Here is a 22766-nt window from a genome sequence, read left to right on the forward strand (position 1 = left end):
TCTCTCTCTCTCTCTCCCCCTCTCGTTCTCTTTCACGCTCTGTTTCGATTTCTTCTGCATACATACAGACACACGCGTACAGATGCACGCTCTCTCTATCTCGCTATCTCATTCTGTCACGAAAGCTCGCTTACTCTCGTGTATATCATGCAATCGCACGCCCTTATCTCCATCCCGAAGGACAGTCGGACTAAAGTTCAACCGATTCGCCCTTTTCGAGGAGGGAAAAACGGTAATTCCGTTTCCGCGGATTTACCCCCGGAAGGGCCACTCGTTCGTGACCTGCTCGTCCCATCGTATCCCCCTCACTTGCATGTCCATCCTTGAAGTCATCCGGAACCGCGTGTCTTTGGCACTTGGCGATCGAGAGAGGGTTCCTCTTCCACGTCGACGCGAAAATCGGCAGTTTCGATGATGGGCGGCCACGGGGAACAGCGACGACGACAACGGCAACGACAGCGATGACAACAACGGTGGCGGTGGCGGTGGCGGCGGTGACGGCGGCGGCGACGGCGACGACGGCGGCGATAGCGACGGCGGCGACGGCGACGACGGCGGCGATAGCGACGGCGGCGACGGCGACGGCGACAACGACGGCGATGACAATGACAACGACGGCGACGAAGACGATGTGGATGACGCCGTCGGCGGTGCCAACGATGATTCAGCCGCCGTTGTGGACGCGGCATCGGGCCGCGCGAGATCGTCGACTAGTCCTCCTCGGGGCCCATGTTCATCAGCATCATCTTCTTCTTGGCGATCTTGCTGTACTTGATGTCGATCGGCTTCGTGGAGTCATAGAAGCTCGGCGCCTGAAAGATAATAATTATTGTGCCCACCACGCAGGTCATCGTGAAGATCCAAAGAAAGATCCGGTCGAGCACCATCGCGACGTACTTCCAGTCCTCCTCCACCTGGGAACAATCAGAAGGAAACGTGCGTCGTAATTAGTTAGTCATTTTCTGATGCAACGATCGACATATCGTATATAACAAAACAATGTGTATTTCGCTGAAGTATCTAAAAATTTTATTAGATACACAAATTTGAAAATAATTTCTTTTAATCATGAAAATAATTATGAAGGACTCAAACTCCCTACTCAATACTCATATAGGGTTTTATAATCGGCCTAATGCTGGACCATTACTGATTGCTACAGTTCAGATACTGACGCAGTGTTGACTGAGTATTGAAAGTCAATACGCAGTATTGACTAAGTATGATAACTTGGGTCCAGTACTGGCTTAATCATTTTAGCCAGTCATTTGTCAGAAATTACCCAGTACTGATTGATGAACCTGGTCGTCAGTGGACAGTCGTAACGTTAGCTGGGTGTTGATTTCGTTATAATTGCTGGCGACTCTACATGTGTATAGTTACTAAAATATGAAAATTTTTGTCATCAACTTAAGGCTTCGTTGGCAACCTGAGTCTTCGAACTTCAGTATAAATTTTTATGGTGTTTTAGACTGTACGAAAATCTAACGAAAATTCTTATACGAGTTTTTATATTTACAATAGATTTAATAATGAGTTACAGGAATTGGATTGCATTTTACTTATTTTTTATAGATTTAATACAATTTAAATTGATCTATTGAAATTCGCAAATAAACATTGTCAATGAAGCGTTTATATAATTACTTTGATAATTCAACAAAATTATTTTCAGATCTGTATTCAGTCAAATTTTCAAATAGTATACAGTGAAATTATTCCTTCTGTGTACATATCTTTTATGGCATTTACTTATCTTTAACTATGCAACTATACGACATTTCCTTGATTTTAAAAGTTGATATCGAATAATGCGCTTTCCAATTACTTCGATTTCCTATGGTACATATCGAGAGAAACGCATGGAAACGTATGCACAAAACTCACGTATGGATCTCATAAAGACAAGAAGAATCTTCTGGATCGCGAGAGTCCCTGGCGCATATTTAGTATCAACAACTTGGGTGTATCCGTTACCCGACCTACAGTACTATAAAGATGCGTTTCTGTCTTGCGTGATCCGCTGAAACACACTTACGCGCAGATCCGGCAACATGCGAAGAAAAAGACGATCGATTCCGCGCGCTAAGAGGATGTATTGACTTCCTTAGACTTCCATCGCGACAAGAGGGGAGCCAGAGACGATAAAACAGTCACCCAATACTTTTATGATACTTCCATAAGGACAATGCACCGTGCTGTTATATAGAACTACCTACTTGTATCACCATTTCCTCCCCTCGTATTTCTTTCCTTTTCTGCCTGTCGCGAAACCTAACGAGGAAACATCACTCGCCTTGAGAGCACTTTCAACGCGTGATCTCGCTTCGTATAGAGTCGGCATCCATTTAACCGCTGATGCTGAATAAAATATTAGCGAACCATGAAAGAATGACTATGCTTTTTAGACGACATCGGAATATAATTAAGAGCAATAAAAAGTTAATGCTCTGACAAATCTTTAATTACATCAAAAATTGGGAATACATATTATCCAAAAAAAATCTACCAAATTTTTAATACATATTTTATATCTTTGAAAGTACTAAAAATAAACATTTACTTATAGTAAATATTTACTCATTAAAAAAATGATAGTTAAATCAATGATCAAATTAATGGTTTTGTATCGAATAAATATATGTTTACATTTAGTAAAATACATATACACTTACTTAAAACTACTTAAACAAATGTTTGTTAAAATTTAGTATTTTTGCAGTGTAATTAGTTAAAAGAGATAATATGAAACTAAATACAAATAAATGAATATTTGATAAAAAATAAAATTTTTACCTGTCTTTGTACAATAACATTCAACGTTTAATATTTTTCAAGTTTTTTCTGCGGATCGGATTATTCAGGATTCTTTAGTTAGAATATAATTGTATATACCATTCTGCGTTTTTCATTTTATTCGTATGAAAAAATCAAATCTCTTTTGCGATCATATACGATTTCACGTAGAAATATGGAGCGACATCAGTGATTCTATCAAATCGAGCCTTAGCTTAAAACTTGGACAACGGATTGGCTGCTGTATCGTCTTCTATAATATATTATATATATATGTATATGTATATATTGTATATGCAAATGCGTTTGCATACTTTACATATATACATATGCATATATAATAGTATATACTTAGGGGCGCACCTATATAACGTACATCAACGTATATTATTATATGTTAACATACGTGGCATATGATGCGTTTACCAAACACCCATACGCATTATTCTATACAGAGCGTGCTTAAAATAACGCATTACACAACTCTTTAACAACGTATAAGAGGTAAGGATATAAAAAATATTTTTTGGAATAAAAAATATGCGTTACACTAAACAAACATGATACGCATAAAATCACGTTTGCATTTTGCAGAAAGGATTATACTTTTAAAGCGGACAAGATCAAATATAATACGAATTTTTCTATAAAATGCTGAAATGGATTTTAGTGAGTTAGGTTCAATTAAATTTCTTCCACATCTAGACTTAATATTGCAAAGTGACATTTTCTAGACATTCCGCATTATGGATTTACGCTCGTAAACGATATTTGCCGCAAAATGAACGCATTTGGCAATGAGTGGTACTCTGCCGCAATGCGTTTTCCAGCGTACATTTTATTCGTATAAGTTATGCGCGCGACATCGAGAATGATTTTAAGTGAAGCTTCATTGAGCTTGGCTTACCGCGATACTAGAATATCTGAAGATCTGTCTTGGCAAACTTCGTATCCGGAAATCAAACCATATCCGGAACCACAAAGTTTCCAATTTAGGTAAACGACACGACAAATAGGGTGCTCTGAAACTTGCAGAAACTGGACATGTAATCATTTCTCGTGAAGCTGGGGATTAACTTTTATTAGAGAGAATGTCGCCATGTTGATGGTCCTCTGATTAAAAAGTACAAGGTTTCTTTCGGAATTTCAAAAATCGTTCCAAAGGAAAATAAATAATAGATGTTATTTCATCCGTTGGAAATTTGGAGTACATTTTTAATTCAAACCTGCTATAAAAAAATATTGCAGTTCAAAAAAATAAAAGTTTGTTCGATATTTCCATCAAGAAAAAAAATTGATAACAAACTTCACGAGAAAAATGTCACAAGTCCAATTTTCAATCGTTTCGAGATACTCTATGAATCACGAATAGTATATTCCGTCGAGGCTTTCACTCCAAATATTTCAAATGCATTTTGTTTTACAAAGTGGGTTACACGATGGTCAATATGAATGTAAGAGTATCTCATTTTTATTGCACGCTTGGAAGAACAATACGGTGAATGCGAACGAAAATAAAATGTAAAAAAAAGCCGAAAAGGGGAACCCTCTATTTTGTTTAATCTCAACCTTTTTCAGTATTATTTCCAACGCCGTTATTTCATGGCTGCTGCTACGGGGATTATGTCTATCGTCGAAATCCGGCGGAGTTGACGCTTCCTCGATTTTACGAAGGAGATTTCCAAATCTCTGGAGTATACGCGTTTGAGTCGGGTCGCGATACGTTCGACGCTATAAAATTCGAAATACTGCAAGAAACCGATTCGCGATTCATCTAAAATTCGAGAATCTGGGTCAAGTTATACAAATCGTACGTATCGAATAATTTGGACAGTCGCACATAGACGTTAACAAATAGCATCATTACGAAAATCATTTTGCAATTTTCTTAATGTATTTATATACAATATTTGAACAACTTGAAAACGTGCGAGCATAAATCCATGCCAATCAAAAGTTAAATTAAAATTGAAACAAATCTCGTACATTCCGCAAATATAATATACGATACACATAGTTTTATTCATAAAAATAATCGAAACGCTCAAATTTCAGATTGTTCTCGATTTGAATCTCAATTATGGACGTGACAAACATACAGCCTGCGCATTTCATAATTCTATATCCATATCAGCATCTCTCAATGTTCAGCGTCTTTCTCCATTTATCATCTCTCTTTAATTCAACATCTTTCATCAACTCGATACTTAAAAAAAGGAGAGCTGTGATTCAAGCTATCTCTTTCTAAGCCGACAGTGACATCTTCATAAGAATGCACAGTTCATTAATATTACTTCTATGATATCATCATCGAATTCATTAATCTCGAGGATTTGTTGCGTTTCACGAAGTTCTGCGCTTTAATGACGGAACTGTACGAATCATCTGGTCAATACAGTTTAATCCAATATGTATAATGTCATAATATCTTAAAATCTAGAGTGTCACTTCCGGGGCAATAACTAGATAAACGAAAATCTCTGTCCGCATTGCTCCTTGTACAATGAAAGTCAATAATCCTCTTATGTCACCCGGGCTCGCCGATAACGAAAGATTTCATTGCGTGCAGAATTACAAAGGCAGTTGCGTATGATACATTTGAGTACGTTATTGTCATTCGCATATCGCGATAGTGACCGACGTACATGTTATGATCGGAAACCGCCGTAGCCATCGTACCGGAATGCAACGCAATAAAACGTGCAGTAATCCTCTTCCACAATAGCATTAAGCTCGCTGCGATATTCAAATCACCGTTCCTGCTATTAAAGCTGCGCGCATCGCATGGGCATCTAATGTTTTGCAAACCACTATAACTTCTGATAATTTTACGAATTGAGTGCAATCAAGAGCTGTTCGTTCAAAAATTATATAAAAACACTCGATTCCGCGCTTCGTAATTTTTATCTGAAAAATTTTTTTTAACATAATTTGAAAACTTGCAGGAAATATTCTCTGACTAGAAAATTTTAGCACCTCGGCGATTGAAGGAAAAAAGCGCATATCGCTATTAAATGATATTATGAATACAATGATGTTATATTATATACAAATTATCGTCTCGCAGAAGATTTTCTCAATAACATTAGCTGTAATTAAAAACTGATGGTAGCTGTGGTATATTTAAAGCGCGTTTATATCTAAAGTAAGTTTGCTGATCATTATAAACTTCCACAAACGTTTCCCTTTGCTTCATTCAGCTTAAAAGTTACGTGAAAAAGTGGGCGTTTGGTTTTAAGGTCAGACGTCACGCCATTAAAGGGCGATAGGGCACAAAAGAAGCGTATCGTTATTCATGCCTTCTAAGACAGATTACACATCTATGAAGTTTCATATGAATTAATGGCTACCAGTTGACGAGGTGCGAGAAGCTGGTTTTTGGAGAAATAAAATTACACGAAAAGGATGCGACGCGATCAGAAATTTGGAGATGTTTCTTCAAATTGATTTAGAGATTCTCTCCTGATTTTAAACGTTTATTTTAATATATAATCGCTCGAAATAGCGACTTAATAAAATGGAAATAATATATTTTATTAAACTGTTCGACCTCTAAATTTCTCTCCGAAGTGTCACAGGACATATTTTGAAGATTTTTTGCGCTATACGCGATGCTGTCGACAGCGTTTACGTAGCATGTTGGGATTTTAAGTAAATTGGACCTAAAATGACGTTTTTTTACAGCAAAACAAAGAAACTTTTTTTCCTGAATAAAGTCTGTAACATTTAACAGAATAAGTTGGCATGGAAATCGTCCCAATTTGCTAAAAATCCTGATGCGCTACTGAAATTCCGACGACGATATTCAGCGCGAAAAGATCTTCAAGGTGTGTACAATACTGTAGCATTTGAGGAAGAAAAAGTGACTTTTTTTTTCAAACATTGTTATGTATTTTGTTACGTAAGCGAACGTTATTCCTATGCGAGTATTTCTGCTATCCTCCATTCTCGAAATGCTGATTAAACACCCGATATGTTTGCACGAGCGACGATAAAAGCAGTCGCGTACTGTTCATGAATCCGTGTCAAATGCATCAGTCTCAATTCCTCCGGTAATAATCCGGAGATCGTGGTTTCCCGAAATACGTTTGAGGCAAAGTGATCCATCGTGCGTATTGCGTGATCCCCATTGATCTTTTGATCCGATTCTCGTAATTCGCGAATATGCAATTAAGATTTGCAGCTAATCATTATTAATCATATTTGCATTATTGGCGATAATGACACTAAGAGATTATAGTGAATTATATTTGCAACTATATGCGTAAAGGATGGATTAATCCTCTCGTGAATCCCCATAAAATAGACATTTTAATATACTGAAAATTACCTTTTTGATACGCGAATTAACAACTGTATAAGTCATTCAATTTTTCTTTTATGAATTTCAGTTTATTAAAAAATGTATTATGATTCTAATATATTATAATAATAAACCGATTATAATTCTACATTCATTTATGTGTATGATATATTACGAGTATGTGTGCGTCAACATAGGTTTCATAATATAGTTATTTATTATAGTACATAGAGATGAATCAAAAGATAATTTTTAGTATGTTTAACGGTCTATTTGTCTACTATATTTGAGAAAGGAAGACTATTTTTAATATAACTGCGAATGAACGAGCGCGCAAGTATAATAGAACTTATTAAAGTATATCCATTTGACGCGCATTTCTTTCTCCAGCGTCAATTCAACGATAGCATTATCCGATATAATGGCCCGAAAGAAGTCGCGAGTAAACTGAATATTAAAGGTGTAAAAGTACGAGTATATATATAGGTATATCATATGTACTTACGCTCTCGAACTTGTCCTTGTTCTTGGCGTGCTGGGCGATAAAGCGAGCGTCATCGACGGTCTTCTCGATCGCGTGTACCGATGGCTTCTCGAAGGTGGGGCTGGCGTCCTCGTGAGCGAATCCAGGGCTAGCTGGCCCAAAGAGGTCGTCGTCCGCCCCCGGCAGTGGCAGCGAGGGTAAGGGTTCCTCAAAGCGGGGTGCGACGGTGCCGGCGGTACTAACAGTGGCGGGGTCGAACCTCATCGCTGGCGGTGGCGGTGGCACACCGTGTGGCGGTATCTCGTACTCTTCGCCGAACCTCTTGTCGTAGTACGTGTCGTACTTATCAGTCTCTGGAACATGGAACACATCGGTGAGGATGCCCTCGGGCGGCTTGCCGTTCGCCGCCTCGATATCATCTTCGTGGCTGTTCGCGTTCTCGGCATCGACATTGTCGTTGACCTTGTCGCCGTCCACAGGGCCGATGATCTCATCCTCGTCCTCATAGTCAAAGCCTTCCTTCTTCGGCCGTTTGATCATGAGGAAAGGCGGCAGAACCGTGATGACGAACCGCGCCCACCTGGCCATACGATGAGTGACGGGCGAACGGAAATTCACGTTTAGCACGGCTATCGTGGCGATCACCGAGAAGGTCACCATCACCATCGTGAACAGCAGGTACCTGCCCAGGAGTGGCACCGTTATCGACGTGGGCGGTATTATCTCGGCCAGCAATAGGAAGAACACCGTCAACGAGAGCAGTATCGAGATCGACAGGGAGACCTTCTCGCCGCTGTCGCTCGGCAAGTAGAATACCAGCACCGATAGGAAAGATATGCCCACGCACGGTACTATCAGATTCACCGTGTAGAAGAGGGTCTTGCGGCGCAGGGTGATGTTGAATATGATGTCGGGATAGGGCTCCTCGCAGCATATGTAGAACGCCTCGTTCCTCACGGCAGGCACATCTAAAATGTCCCACTCGACGGAGATATAATAATCGGTCAGGTCGATCCCGACGTCGATTCTATTCGAGTCTTCGGTCTGCAGGAGATGCTGCAGATCGACCTGTGAACACAACAGAGACGATCGAACGTGAATGGAATCGGTGTACGTACAAATAAAGGCATATCATTTGTAAACTCCTTTCTCTGTGACAGAATCGCAACGAATTATTATTAGCATTGGCCAATAATAATTATGGGCTTGCAAATAATTATTGCTGAACACATGCAGAATGTTTGATTATGTGTGATTACAGTATATTGAACATATGTTTTGCTGTTTACGTTTTCAAAATATTTTCAGCGTAATATTTCAATATCGAGATTTTCTAACTTGCAAACGTCGTTTAATATTGGTGTGTGTGTGTGTGTGTGTGTGTATGTGTATGTGCATATACTTTGCACGCAAATAATGTACTACGTATGAATATTTTATCTTAAAACACACATTGCCGCAAAACTCACGCGTACATTATTGAAATAAATTTATGTTTTACATTAGTAAATATGTAGTACAATCTGGATATTTAGTGCTGCACAAAAATATATATGAGTACTATGGAATTTGCATACTGTACACGCGCGAGCTAAAAAATAATTTTTATTATCACAATTGTAAATTGTATCACTAAAAGTTGAAATTATAAAACAAAGCATACTATTTATTATATATACAACAATAAAGAATTGAATTTTGAAATGTTTTGTAGCTTGATTATCATTTTCATGAATATTATAATACTTGCTTCCGTCTGTTAAAATTTTCCAAATGTCATAATATACGCAAATATTATAAAAAATTATAAATTTAAAAGATTACTTTAGTAACTAAAATGATTATAATTACATAAGAGAGGTCAACAACAGTACTATTAATTTTATCTCATAGTTTTGTATGACATATAACGTATATTTAAAATAAAAACTTTGATGATCCGCATGAAAAGAAGCAACAGTAATAAAGAATAATAAATTTTTTTACCAATTTCCTGCATAAAACAATTTGAATTAAAGGTAAACGCATCAAACTAAATAACTTGTCTTCTATTCATCCCGTTTTTTCCTCTCATTTTCATAGATAGCATTTCATATATCATCATCAAAAAGATTTATTATTGTAAGCAATGCATTTATATTTATGCACACCTATATCCAAAGCATATCGTAATCCGATGTGCATCTTCCTTGCATATAATAGCATTGTAATCCATTTCAAGATTTGTAATCCAACTAATCTTTCAAACGAATCCCCTAAATTCCCGGCTTTCAAACTACGCGTCATTGAAACGATCTTAGAGGCCTAATCCAAAACTGCAATAGCTAAATCCAAGTTGTTATTCCACTCCATCGCATCTGGTATCTTAATCCTCAACTCGACAGTTCGATGCGGTACATAATCGAAACACACCGGCGAGAGATAATCAGGAAACACAAGTTAGAATAGCTAAAGATTGTTATCTTAGTGCTCTGTTTAATCGGTGCTTCAGATAATCGGAGTTACAGAAGGAGTCGGATGGACAAAGCGACGGCGCACTGTGTGTGACACGATTCTATTTATGTGAACACGTTGATGTACACATTAGCCCGTTAATTATCAATTATCTTAATTAGTTTAACAACTTTCAGAAATTGAAATTGATGAAATTTGTCGAATGAAACGGCGAGTAATATTGAATTATTAAATAAATATATTAATATTAATATATTAATATTTTTTTTGACAAGACAAGAATATTTTCTGAGATATAATAAGATAACTATCCCTATTACTGTGTCTGTTCTTATTAGTGTGCTTCTGTATTTCAATAAGCCATAAAAAAAATTAGCACGAATAAATAAGAAAAAGTACTTCTTTGTTATAAAAATTAAATTATTAATGTACACGATATTAAAGATAATATTTTATTCTTTAACTATTAAAGTACTTTAAACATTTGTCGAAAGATATGAGGAATTTATGTGAATTCAGTAATACGCGTCGCAAGATCTTAAACTTGTCCTTATTATAATATATTAGTATTGGTCTGTTTAGAACTGAGAATTTTGTATATTATGAGTGTATATTCAAATAAGTATACAATTGAAATAATGATTTATGTAATATTAATTTAAACAATTAACTTATATTTATTATCTGTTTTAGTAACTATATGTTAAATGCGGATAGGAATACAAATTAGGGATTCATTAATAGGGCTATCGTCGCTTGAAAGACCTACTAATAGAGACATGTTTTTTTTATTTTTATCAAAAATATTATAAAGTATTAATATTTTTTAGATTAAAGAAATATTATGTAGGAAAAAGAAATAATTGAAAAACCGATATTGATTTCGAGTAGAAAAAATTAAGATAACAATATTTCATAATTAATTCAGTATTACAAGCAAATTGACTTAAAGATACATTAAAAAGGGGCAGTTACCATATCGTTAATAATTTGCGTTTGCACTGTTTTAAAACATTTTATATGCAAGAGATACCTAAGAAAGAAAAAAATATATAAATGCGAGACTAAGATTTAGCATCGTTCGAGTCTAAAGAAGACATTAGCTCGAAAGTCATTGTGGTTTAAATTGCTGTGTCTTGGGATTTATGGACTCTACGACTTTTATACGAAGACATTTCTGATACAGCCCTTCGCGATAAATAATATCTCACAGTTGACTTTCAAGAGTGTTCTGCGGATATATATTCACTTACTACATTCTAAAGAATATTCTGGAGTCGCCATTTTCCCTCATGTACAAATACTTGAAATAGCTGAAAAGGATTTATTTCAGCTGCTTATTTTACTATCAAGATATTAATGATTTTTATAAAAGTATTATGAATTAGAATCAAGATCATGTCGAAATATTATTATTAATAAATTCTGAATTGAATTTCGATCATGGAAATATTTATTTGTTTCTTAGAATCTTAATTTAATGAATTTTAATGCGCGTTATAATTGCTTATATATTTAATAAAAATTTGCAATCTAATATTACAAAATATTCAAACAAGTTGTTGTAAGAAGCTGCATTCGATTTCAATTTCAGAAAATCTATAATTGGCCGACACACCCTTGTGTAACTATATTCTATGTTCGGAGGACTTCTTGACCTAGCCACTATCAGTGTCGTCGCCTAAATCCATTTTATCTCTCGGTACAATCGATTTTCGAGATTGTTTAAAAAACAAAGAGAGAGCAGAAACGTGGAAAAGAAGAGAGCGAAAGGAAAACGAATGGAAGAAATTGGATATCTCTAATGGCTGCACGAGATACGGGTCTTGGTTATTTCAAAGTCTACGAAATTCGAATAAGGTTTAGAGAGCCAAATCGCGACCACCATTGGAGTTTCGTTGGATAATCCTCCTCTTTCGAAATCTATCGATAGTTCGATGAGCAATCACCATTCGTTCACTGCGTCTTTCACGTGCATTTTCTCGAGGCGCTACGCTGCTTTAATCGGATTCGTTTCCTGATTTTTCAATTCCAATCCTTCGTAGGGAATCAAGATTTACCCTTTTTAATTTTAGTTACAGAAGAAATCAATGTAATCGACCTATTCTAACTTTTTTTCAACCTTCAAAATTCAGCAGAGTGGAATAAAATTACAAGCCAATTGCACAACTATTATCGCCATCATGTTTAAAAAATTTATATAATAATTCTCAAATAAAATTAACAAATATCTTCTTTAAAAAGCAGTGCAATATTTTGTGTTGTAATATTATCTTTATGTCTATAAAGAAATTAGAAATGAATTTTCATGTCATATTTAACGTAATGGACGTAATATTGATTTATACCGCTCGGTAATGAAAATATATTAGCGATGAATTGTTACGCTAATTTAGTGACATTGCGAGTAATATGTAACGATTTAAACCAATTAACACTTACAATTGACAGGAATATCGATCAAACAATATCGACTACCTATCCAAGTTAAATCATGACCTAAGAATTTTACAGTCGTTCCACTTTTGACCATCTCGATATTTTTTTCACGGTGAAAAATACTCCCGATACGCACGCAAGACATGCCGATAAGGGGAAATTGAAACCAAAGCGCGGAAACGGAAGCTATCCGCAGGTGGATGAGGGGTTGATCATTGGCACTAGTGTGTTTTCGAAGTGGCTAGCGGACGAGCTTCTCTGTCGAAATGGCTTACTCTCGTACGGACGTGGGATTTATATCCACGTACTCTGCTGCTGTACAGCGGTAAAACTCTCGCAGACAGGCGGATTTGTCAGTGACGGATATATCCGTCAGTCAGCGAGTGGAGTCTCGCTTGTCGGATCGAGCACGAAGGAAAACGCAACGGATGAGACAAACAGGCGCCATGGTATGTAATCGCCGAATTGTAACATTCATCGACGCTGTTCCCTCTCTTTCTCTTTCTTTTTATCTCTTACATACATGTATACACACTTTATAATTTCCATTAAAATTAGAACTCGTGAGAAAAGAATATCGTCGGGACATCACAAAATGCAGCTCTCAAATAGATGATCCATTAAGTAATTTTTAGACACTTTGTGAAATAATAAGGAATAAATTTACTTGCGTACTGTACTGCAGTAATATAGATAAGTAGGAAAATTCAATTGTAAACTGGAGAAAAAGAAAAAAATGAGAGCAAATATATAATTGACTAAAATTTATTCTATAGTTCTTTATTTAATAAATAAAAAGATATTAATTTATAGAATAAATTAATAGAATTTTTTGTGATTAACTAAAGAGATAATTTGGAAAAATTGCACAATAATATGTAATTACAAATAATATGTAATTATAACGGTTTGAGACGAAACGTTGCAATTTTTAAATATTCAATTTACCGTACTAATGCGCAATTTTTCTGCTTCTAATTAGCTGTCGAGTAAAGTTATCCAGGAGATTACAGCTTTTCTGTTTCTCTTTAGAGCGTAGTAAAACTACAACATAGACGAGAGGTTGGCTAATTTACGGGCAAAGTTAGCTGAAAAACCGGTCTTAAATATTTCTTATAGATACTGTTTAAACATTTGCATCTAAATTTATTGAAACTTTTATCATTTTAATTGAAAATGTATTCTTCAAAATTATGGAAAAATGTTCAGTTATATTTAAATAAATAATAACTTTATATAAGTATAACAGTTTGTAAAGTATTTCATTAATGTATATATATAATATTTGTAGCCAAGATATAAATATTATTTATCTATTTTTAGTATTTTTTCTAAAATATATTTTTTTTAAACCATAGTAACTCGTTGTAACACAATTCCATAAATTTCATAATCTTATATCATTTATAGAAATTTTCAACATAAAAGGAAATAAACTATATGTATACATCAAGTATATATAAATAATATAAATAAAATAATAATTTAGAAACACTTGAAATCATTAATCTCGACTTATTTATATGCAATTTTCATATAATTATACAATACGTATATACATATAATAACAAATAACGTTAATAGTAGGATTTGTATTTTTCATTTGTAAATTTAAAAACACTTTATGTAAATTTAAAAAAGCTTTTATGTAAAATTTATGATTTTATAATAAAAATAAAAATCTGACTTTTTCGTAACGTGTACAAATATGAGTGCAATTTAATGCAAACGATAAACGTGTACACATAACATTACTTAAATTATTCCTGTTTTATACATCAAAAAGCTATTTCATAACAAATTTTTATAATTGAAAAATATCGTGAAAAAAAATGTTTTTCTATTTTTAAGAAAAATATGTATATGATACTCGCGATAAAATGTTGCGCATAAAATATTCTGCGCAAACTATTCTATCTTGTGTTTATACATTAGAGAATGTAAATTCCAATGTTTCATCACTCGTGATAATCTTTGCAATTATTTCTGCAGAATTATATAAAAAAATATACGTTATTTAGAGTCACTATCTTACAGTTTTTTATATTCTTTTTGCATTATTATACATTACAAGATAAAAACTGAGAAACCACATTATTTTAGTGCGAATATTCGACAGGCATAAACTTACAATCTCCAATAAAATAAAAATTCATAGCCGCAGCAATTAATTAATTATAACGAATCACAATACTTACCGTATAACCGTCGTAAGTCCATGAACCAAATTTCATAAAACAAGTTTGCACGTCGAAGGGGAAGTATTCCACGTTGATTTCGCAAAATGATTTATAGATCGCCGGTGGTTTCCAGATGACCTTTCCAGTGTGGTTTAAAATCGCTTTAGTCATGATGGTCACCTCGTAATTACCATCGGCACTGAAAAAAAAATTCATTATTTCTTTAAATATTCTGTCTATTAAACAACAGTATAAAAGATAAAGTATTGCCGAAGCTTTGAATTACACGTGCTCTTCCATTGATCTCTCTGGATATATATATATATATATTTTCTGATTTATAACACTATGCATATCGCACATATTCGTATGGCGCGATATGCACAATTCATAAATTTTGCACGATTACAAACGAGGTGTCACATTTTAACTCCGCGCGATTATCTACGAATGCCTGTTCGACGAAACATTTCATATTAACATTCTATAACGAGAGCGGACTTCTAAGCAGCGACGTAACTCCGTTCTAGTCAAAATCGTTCTCTGTATCATCCGTATTTTGCGAGACTTGCGCTTCGTGACGGAGAAGAAATGCTGCCAACGTGCAGCGAATCTACAACGTCACAGTAGAAAGTTAAAAGCTTCCTGCCATACGTAAAGCCAATAGAAACGGTACCAATCGATATTCCGAATAAAGCGAGGCGACGCTTCAAATGTTATTGTGTGAAAATTTGACAAAGCGATGTACGCTTCGGTGCGTACATTGAACGCGAAACAACTGTACCATCTATTGCCGCAGCCATCTTTCTCCTATAAATTCTTCTAGAAATTAACATGCTCTTTTTTCCGTTCTCTCTCTTTTCCTCTCTTCCACTTTTTCTTTAAATTCCTATAAATGTTTAGAAAATTGCTCAGAGCATATCACATATTTTTTTTATCAATTATGTAACATTTAAGCGTAATACAATATTTTTAAATGTTTGAATAACCATTAATGCATAATGTATTATGCACATTTTTTAACAGTTTAATAATCGTTTTAGTTTTTTTAAAGGAAAGAAATAACACTAAATAAATAATTGTAAAGTAATAAATTCCTTCTTCATTTATTATTCTTCATTTAATTTGATATATTATACAACAAATATTCTTTATTTAATTTGTGAAGAGACAATTTTTTAAAAAGATAATCAATTTTTTATAAAGATAAGGACAAGCTTTCTTACTTCTTATTCTTTATTCGATGATTCCACGTGTTATTTTTATTCGACACTAAATTCTGTAGAAAGTGCAATAGTTTTCACATTAAAGCAATCTAAACCTGAGTCAGATTACCCGGATATTCCACGTTACAAAATTTCAAGGAATTAACACGTTCCGGCAGTGAACTTGCGGCGAGCGAGATAAGAAAATCCGTCGAATAAACGATACAGGTAAGCACCAGAGCACCGATGTTATTGCACGAGACTGAAGAAACAGAGTGCTCGTGAGAAATAAACTCGCAGAGGTAATGCGCGCTCGTAGAAATTTCTAAAACGGTATTCGCGGTGCTATGGCCGTACCGTCGCGTCGCATCGCAGCTGTCGCTACTGCGACCACACTTGTTGCACTATTTTCGGTCGGGGCCGGCCATGGCATTCTTATTAGTTCGCCACACCGGCTATTGCTCAATTCTGTTCTGCCATGTGTGTCGATCCGTTTTGCGCCGGTTTCGCGCCAATTCGTGAATTTTTCATCCGGCGACGTCTCGTTCCGCGCACGTGACGACGGTTATCTCCGCGACTGACCTCCACTGAATCGGGACGGGGAGGACTCTTTGACATATAGATTGTCGATCGGTGAAATAATTCATAACTTTAGGTATTATAGCAACGCGATTCATATATATATATATATATATATACACGATTATACAAGGTGTCCTAGATTTATCGAGATCAACGTTAATGACAAATTCTTGAGACCATTTCGAGACAAAAATGTAATGCTATGAGTAAAATGTCGAAGCTACAGCAGTTTTTAAATAAAAGTGAACAATTTAAAATTAATCGATCAAATTGGCCGAAATTTGCGCAATTAGATAACGCCTGATTTAGAGGAATAAAAGAAAATGGAATTAATGCTTCAAAAATCTTCATTACTGTGCAATGTGCCATGTCTGAGCGCATAAATTTTAGACAGTTCGATTGGTTAACTTTAAACTCTTATTTAAAACTAATGTATATTTTAAAATACGGAGTGGAATCTCACTCTAGGAAGTAAAAATTGAACCAATCTTGAAAAAAGTGGCAATTTTCAATCTTTGAAAGTGAAATTTTACTCTTCAGAAATGAGATTCACTCTAAAAATTTTGGAGAGTCACCGTGTTGGTAATGGAATTTTTATTTCGAAATAATTTCAAAAAAAGAATCTGCCATTAAAAATTGTCACCGCAAGTTTAAGATATCATGTATATGTATAAATATCGGAAATAAAAAGTAACAATATTATTTTTATCTATGAAACTAAGAAAATATTAGCAACTAAGACTCTGATGATAAAATATTATTTTGTTATTACAGCTGCAAAGAATCGAAACTGAAATTTTTACGATTCTTCGAAACAATTTGAAGAGCTACGAATATTTCTTAATAAATACAAATTCAGCGTATTAAAAGAATTAAAATTACTAATTTAGGAAACTAGTAAATATTAGAGAAAACAACAATTGAAGACAATTTCAACGTATGTGCATAATATAAGACTTTTACGTTAACTGTTTGTGAAACGCGAGTATTTGTTTGCAACAAAAGTTGCATATTGGATAAAGTTCGCGCGTCTGCAAATCCTATTATACAAGCTTCTGAACGTTAATGTAGGTCTCCTGCACTTTGTGGTCATCCGATAATTATATTTCTGTTATCAAACTCTGTATAGAGAGGCGAGCGAAGCTAAAAATAAGGGCGACTCACCGTAACTGTTACAGCTTAGCCTACAATACACGTTGCAGAATACAAGTTGCAGCGAAAATCGCGAAATATAAAACCGAGTTTCTAACTCAAAAACAATCATATCAGATGCACTAGAGAATTTTTCGATAAATTTTATTGTATATATCTATACATTTATCTACATCTGTATGTGCAATCTGATAATCAAATTCAATAAAACGTTTCTGATGAAAAATAACGGCGATCTAATTTTTAAATCATTTATCATATTTCTGTCATTAAGACAATAATACTTGGGTTTTTGTCGCAGTTTTAAGATGTATAATATAATTTTTACAAAAAGTGACTCAAATTAAAAATTTAAATACTTTTTTGTATAAAGTAAATTTTATACATACAAAATAGTGCAAATAAGATCAATATTTATATTTACCCCAATACAATTTTATAATTTAGATAAAAGTGTTCTTATTTCATCTTATTTTTTGAAAACATGTCTTATACTTCTTATTAAAATAACTTTTGATTCGAGATTTAAATTGTCACAAACAGTTTATGTTACTTTCGAATACAATATCGGAAAATTTGTAATTTTTCATTTTGTTAAAAAATACATGTAATACATCCTTAAAACGTGTCAGATAATAAACGAAAACAGTACTTCGCAGCCTGTTATTTCTGGAAATTAATCGTATCACGCATCTATCGACCGTGCTCTAATTACGGTCGATCGAACGATTATCTTCGTGAATAGTGAAAGCAAGTGTTATAATTCGGTAAGTGGGCCAGGAGACGCCGAAGGTTAATTTGCGCGTAGAGCATAGCTTATAAATTAGCCGTGCTAAACATCGGTCGAAAGTGTTCTCAAGGCAGGCATTATTAGAACGGAATAGCGATAAGAGCGACTCACGTGGTTTATAATGCAAGACGACGGCTCAAAAGTGACATTTTAATCGCGGCACGTAGTCGGACGATGCTTAAGCTTTGTTCTCAGGGCGAATGAGATTTCCCGGCGAGAGGAACGTTCGTGTTATTATGGGAGCATTACATAATCTCGGATACTACTGTATTATTCTGCTGCCAGTCGGCGAAAGATGTTCACTTAACGATGGAACGAGTCAAAATTGTCGTTGTGCTCACGATTATCTTGTAAATAAACGTTAAGAAACTGTCGTGTGGAAACTCCATACGGTAATAAGATAAATAAGCTACAATACGACATTTTAAATAACGTTCCTTCCGTTGAAACTTTTATAAAGAGTTACATGAAAGCAAAATTAAGACATACACATATATTAATACATTTTTAGATTCTGAGAATTTTTGATTATAATTTATATACAAATACAATTGAAATAATACCTAAAAAGACATTTTTAAAAAAGTAAGAAATTTCTTGCGAAAAATTTCTGTGTTAGTAAAATAAGTAAGACAACACGATACTTTAAATAATGTTTCTCTCTGTTCAATCTTTGGAAGGGTTATATGAAGATAAAATTAAGAGATACATTTTGGCGTTCTGAGATTTTATAATTGTGATTCATGTAAAACCGAGATAATACCTAAAAAAAAAGAAGCAGAAGAAAAGGGGAAATTACGATGTTCCACAGGCCGAGCCATAATTTTTGCGCTTCGCCGGTTAAAGACAAAGTGGACGCTGCAAGCGTAAGAAACGACGGGCGCGTACTGCAAGTTACGTCAAGAAAGTTCGAAGACTCAATTAATCACGTTTTTTTTTGTGCTCCAGACGTGCTTTATGGCGCGTTTCTTGTGCGGGCACGTCATGTAAATCTCAGAACTCCGTGCAAGTAGTAGAACCACCGCCGACTCCGACTCGACGGCTTCGAGGGCCGCGGCATCGTCTTGTGGTAATCTTAATGATAACGTCGTCCCGTTTTCTCCCTTCGTTCCCCGATTCGATCGTCTGTTCCGGGGAGGCCGGACGAGTTCTTCAAAAAAACTTCTCTCTCCTATGACATAATGAAAGATGACGTCGTTCTATCGCCGGTCAGTGCAAAATTTGTTACGGTATTTCTATTTTCTAACTTTATTGGACGCTCTAACTAATTAACTAAATCAGTCAGTTGACACTTGAAATATTATATATATTGTACAGATCTTTTCATGCTTTTGTGTACTGATTGAATATAAGAAATCAATAACGTGTCTTTGTGTCTTTGTAAGAATAGCGTAACAAACGTTGTGTGTGTGTATGTTGCAGAGTCTATAATTTTCCAGAAGACCTCATAATCTTGGAAATTGCGTTTCCTTGGAATACACAATACGTACGTATAGACAAATTTGACATTTGCTCAATCTGCTACTACAAAGACTTGAATCGCACTCAACGACTGTGAACGATGGCGCAAACGCTGACCTATTTCGAATACGCTTATTTATAACCACATTATGGAACGCCGTGGAAAGTGCTGCCCTTTGCCAGGGATCGGTCTCTCGTGCCGGAAAAAATATGACGTGTCATTTGTGCGGTTCAATGTACTCTACCGTCACGTAGAAACTGTTTTTCCGAGGCTGAAATCGGAAATTCTTGTGTCGAACCATGACGACAATGTCGGTCGACATTGCGGAGATCGCTAGCTATTACGAGCGAGGTCTACGATAATCTTTTTCGCGTCTTACTCGGAGAACGAGCCAGGGTCCCGTCCGGACCATCGGTATCCTCTTACCCAGCAGTTTGTCCGACCTCAACGAGGCAGTAAGACTCGATAAGACTCGATATATACTCTCGAGTTGAATGGCGGAATCGTTGCAACCGCATTTCGCGCTGTGAGGCACTCTTTATAGAGGATATTACTTACACTTCCCTCCCCAGCGATCGTTCCGGAGGGGAAAGTTCCCTATTGTCGTAGATCTCGATGCTTACGATGTAGCGTCCACGACCGGAACGGACTGATCCCGCAATTGATAACGCGTTACGGCGCACAGGAGAGTGCTCTTGGGAAAGAGCATTGGGCGAGCTGGACGCGAGCAGGGGCTTGGCGGTTGACATTTGCGAAATGCGAGTTGAATGGCTCAGTGAGAAATGGGAGAGAAAAAGAGAAAGAATGAGAAAGAGAAAGAGAGAGCTCAAGTTATCCCATAAATATAACAGAAGTGAGTTTGGGTAGAGACGCCCTGTGGGTAGAGCGCTTAGCGCTACGGAGACTTTTTCTTTACCTACACTCTGTTCTTCCTCTATCGAGTTCATCCCGCCTTTTATATCAAACTCATGTCATATTCAAGAAAACAATCGCGTATATATCGATGCAATTGCGACGCAACACGTATGTGCGATTACTTGGAGCTAACGAGACTTTGTTACCAGGCCATTCTCATCTCTTTCTCTCTTTCTCTTCCTCTCTCTCTCCCTCTCTTATTCTCTTTCTCGTAAAGGCAACTGGAATGGATTACCGCGGTGCGGTCTGGGATGAGCTGCAGATGCAGTAATCCGGTGATAATGGAGTAACGAGATTCGCCCTCACGTACGTTTCCTGCATATTTTAACTCTGCATTTTGCAGCATGGTTGTAGGTACGTTGTGCCCTCGGGTCGTTGTGCCTAAGCAACCCTTTGGCCGCCATCCTACTGGCCCTTTGCGTACATATAAACGCATGTTCACTCCGCTGATTGCATGGAGACTTGAGTAATTTTGTTGGACTCGCGGCAACAGCGACGGCGATTCGTTCTCGTCAACGGTAATGATTCTACGAGGTGTTCATTACAATAGAATAATTATTCGAACCTTTACGATTGTCTAATGTTGCTTCAAACTTTCAAATGTTGAATAGATTACATTAAGGAAAGAAGAGAGAGAAAGAGAGAGAGACGGTAAATATATAGAAAAAGAGCTAGTAATTAATAAGTAAAAGAAATATAATTTTTAGCGAGCTGAATAAAAAAAATATTTTAACTTAATTTCAAAATTTGTAGTTAATAAAATAGTATATTGAGCCACTAATAGCGAATTCAGTTAAAAAGCACCGGTGCGCATTAAAGCCATTGTACACTGATTTAATTTAAGTGCAAAAGTGTAAATATATTGTCGAATTATAAAATATATGTTTTACCAAATAGTACAGTAAAGTGTACTGAGGCTTTTGCAGTTTAATCCGCATATTTATATTAAACACACATACATCTTTACATCACTCTTTTACAATTGCATCAATGTGCACTGAATGCGATCAACCATGAATTTGTTATAATTTTTAAATGTGTCATCGAAGTGACATTGTTCACTAATTTTATTAAATTATGGTTGCACACTTCTTTTATGATTTATCTAAATTATTATAATATTCGAGATTAAAAATACTATTATAACAGATTGTAGTACCATCGCGCGACCAAATGATTTCTTAATTTATGTAGTAATACAATATATGTATATATGGTATACATACGACAATTGCGTCATTTATATTGTAATACACGTTCATATTATTAATTATTATACAAAATTTTGTAAGGTAAGTTGTTTACAAATTATTTTGTATTTTAATTTAACAAATTAATTTCCCTAAATAAGCTTGTTAAGCCAACAATATATGTCAGTTAGTTTAACATAACAATTTTGTTTAACATATCAATTTTGAGAATTCAACGAAATATGCTCAACGAAGCTAGTTCCACTAAATTAACAAAATGTCTTTCCCGAGCGTGACAATTACGTTTGTCAGTAATGATTCGCGTGCAGTGGAATTTCGCGCAAATTTGTTTAATCTATTTGATATATCCTCTATTGTGCCAGACCGCAGCAGTAGTTTACTCCTAAATGCGCTTCGCCCAACAAGAAATAAAGGAAGATATATCGTATCGGTGTAGAGTGCAGAGGAGCTAGCGGCGCCCCGGCACTTCAGGTTAAGTTTTGCATAATGTATCAGTGCTATACGTATTTCCTAGAAGGAACGAAAGAGGGGATCTCGTTGAGGCAAGGATCGTCGGGGCGCACAACTCATGGGGATGCAGGAAGGCCTCAAAGCTCTGATGGAAATGAGAATAGCGGATTGAACGTCGCACGCTTGAGTGGAGCTTAATAGGGCGGGTTAAGTTCGGTTTATTTGATACACCACCTCGACGCCTTAGACGAGATTGCCTGCCTCCGCCCTACGAAACCCGATTGTCCGTAGAGCAGACGCCAGAAGCCGCTGCTTACCCTCTTTCCTCCCCCCCCCCCCCCCC

At 35.8% G+C, this 22766-nt stretch overlaps 1 protein-coding gene across 1 annotated transcript in view; it reads right to left on the minus strand.

Moving 5' to 3' along the window:
* Positions 1-634: 634 nt before the first annotated feature.
* nAChRalpha1 (nicotinic acetylcholine receptor alpha1) overlaps positions 635-22766 on the minus strand; it is an 88622-nt gene continuing 66490 nt past the window's right edge. Inside the window, exons 4-6 of the mRNA XM_018542980.1 lie at positions 14675-14855; positions 7605-8651; positions 635-914 (exon numbers count right to left, since the gene is read on the minus strand). Of these exons, the coding sequence (XP_018398482.1) occupies positions 711-914; positions 7605-8651; positions 14675-14855 (1432 nt within the window). The 3' untranslated portion in view covers positions 635-710. The remainder of the gene's footprint in view (positions 915-7604; positions 8652-14674; positions 14856-22766) is intronic.

Source organism: Cyphomyrmex costatus, unplaced genomic scaffold, assembly GCF_001594065.2.
Source record: "Cyphomyrmex costatus isolate MS0001 unplaced genomic scaffold, Ccosl1.0 scaffold111, whole genome shotgun sequence".
Taxonomy (NCBI): Eukaryota; Metazoa; Arthropoda; class Insecta; order Hymenoptera; family Formicidae; genus Cyphomyrmex; species Cyphomyrmex costatus.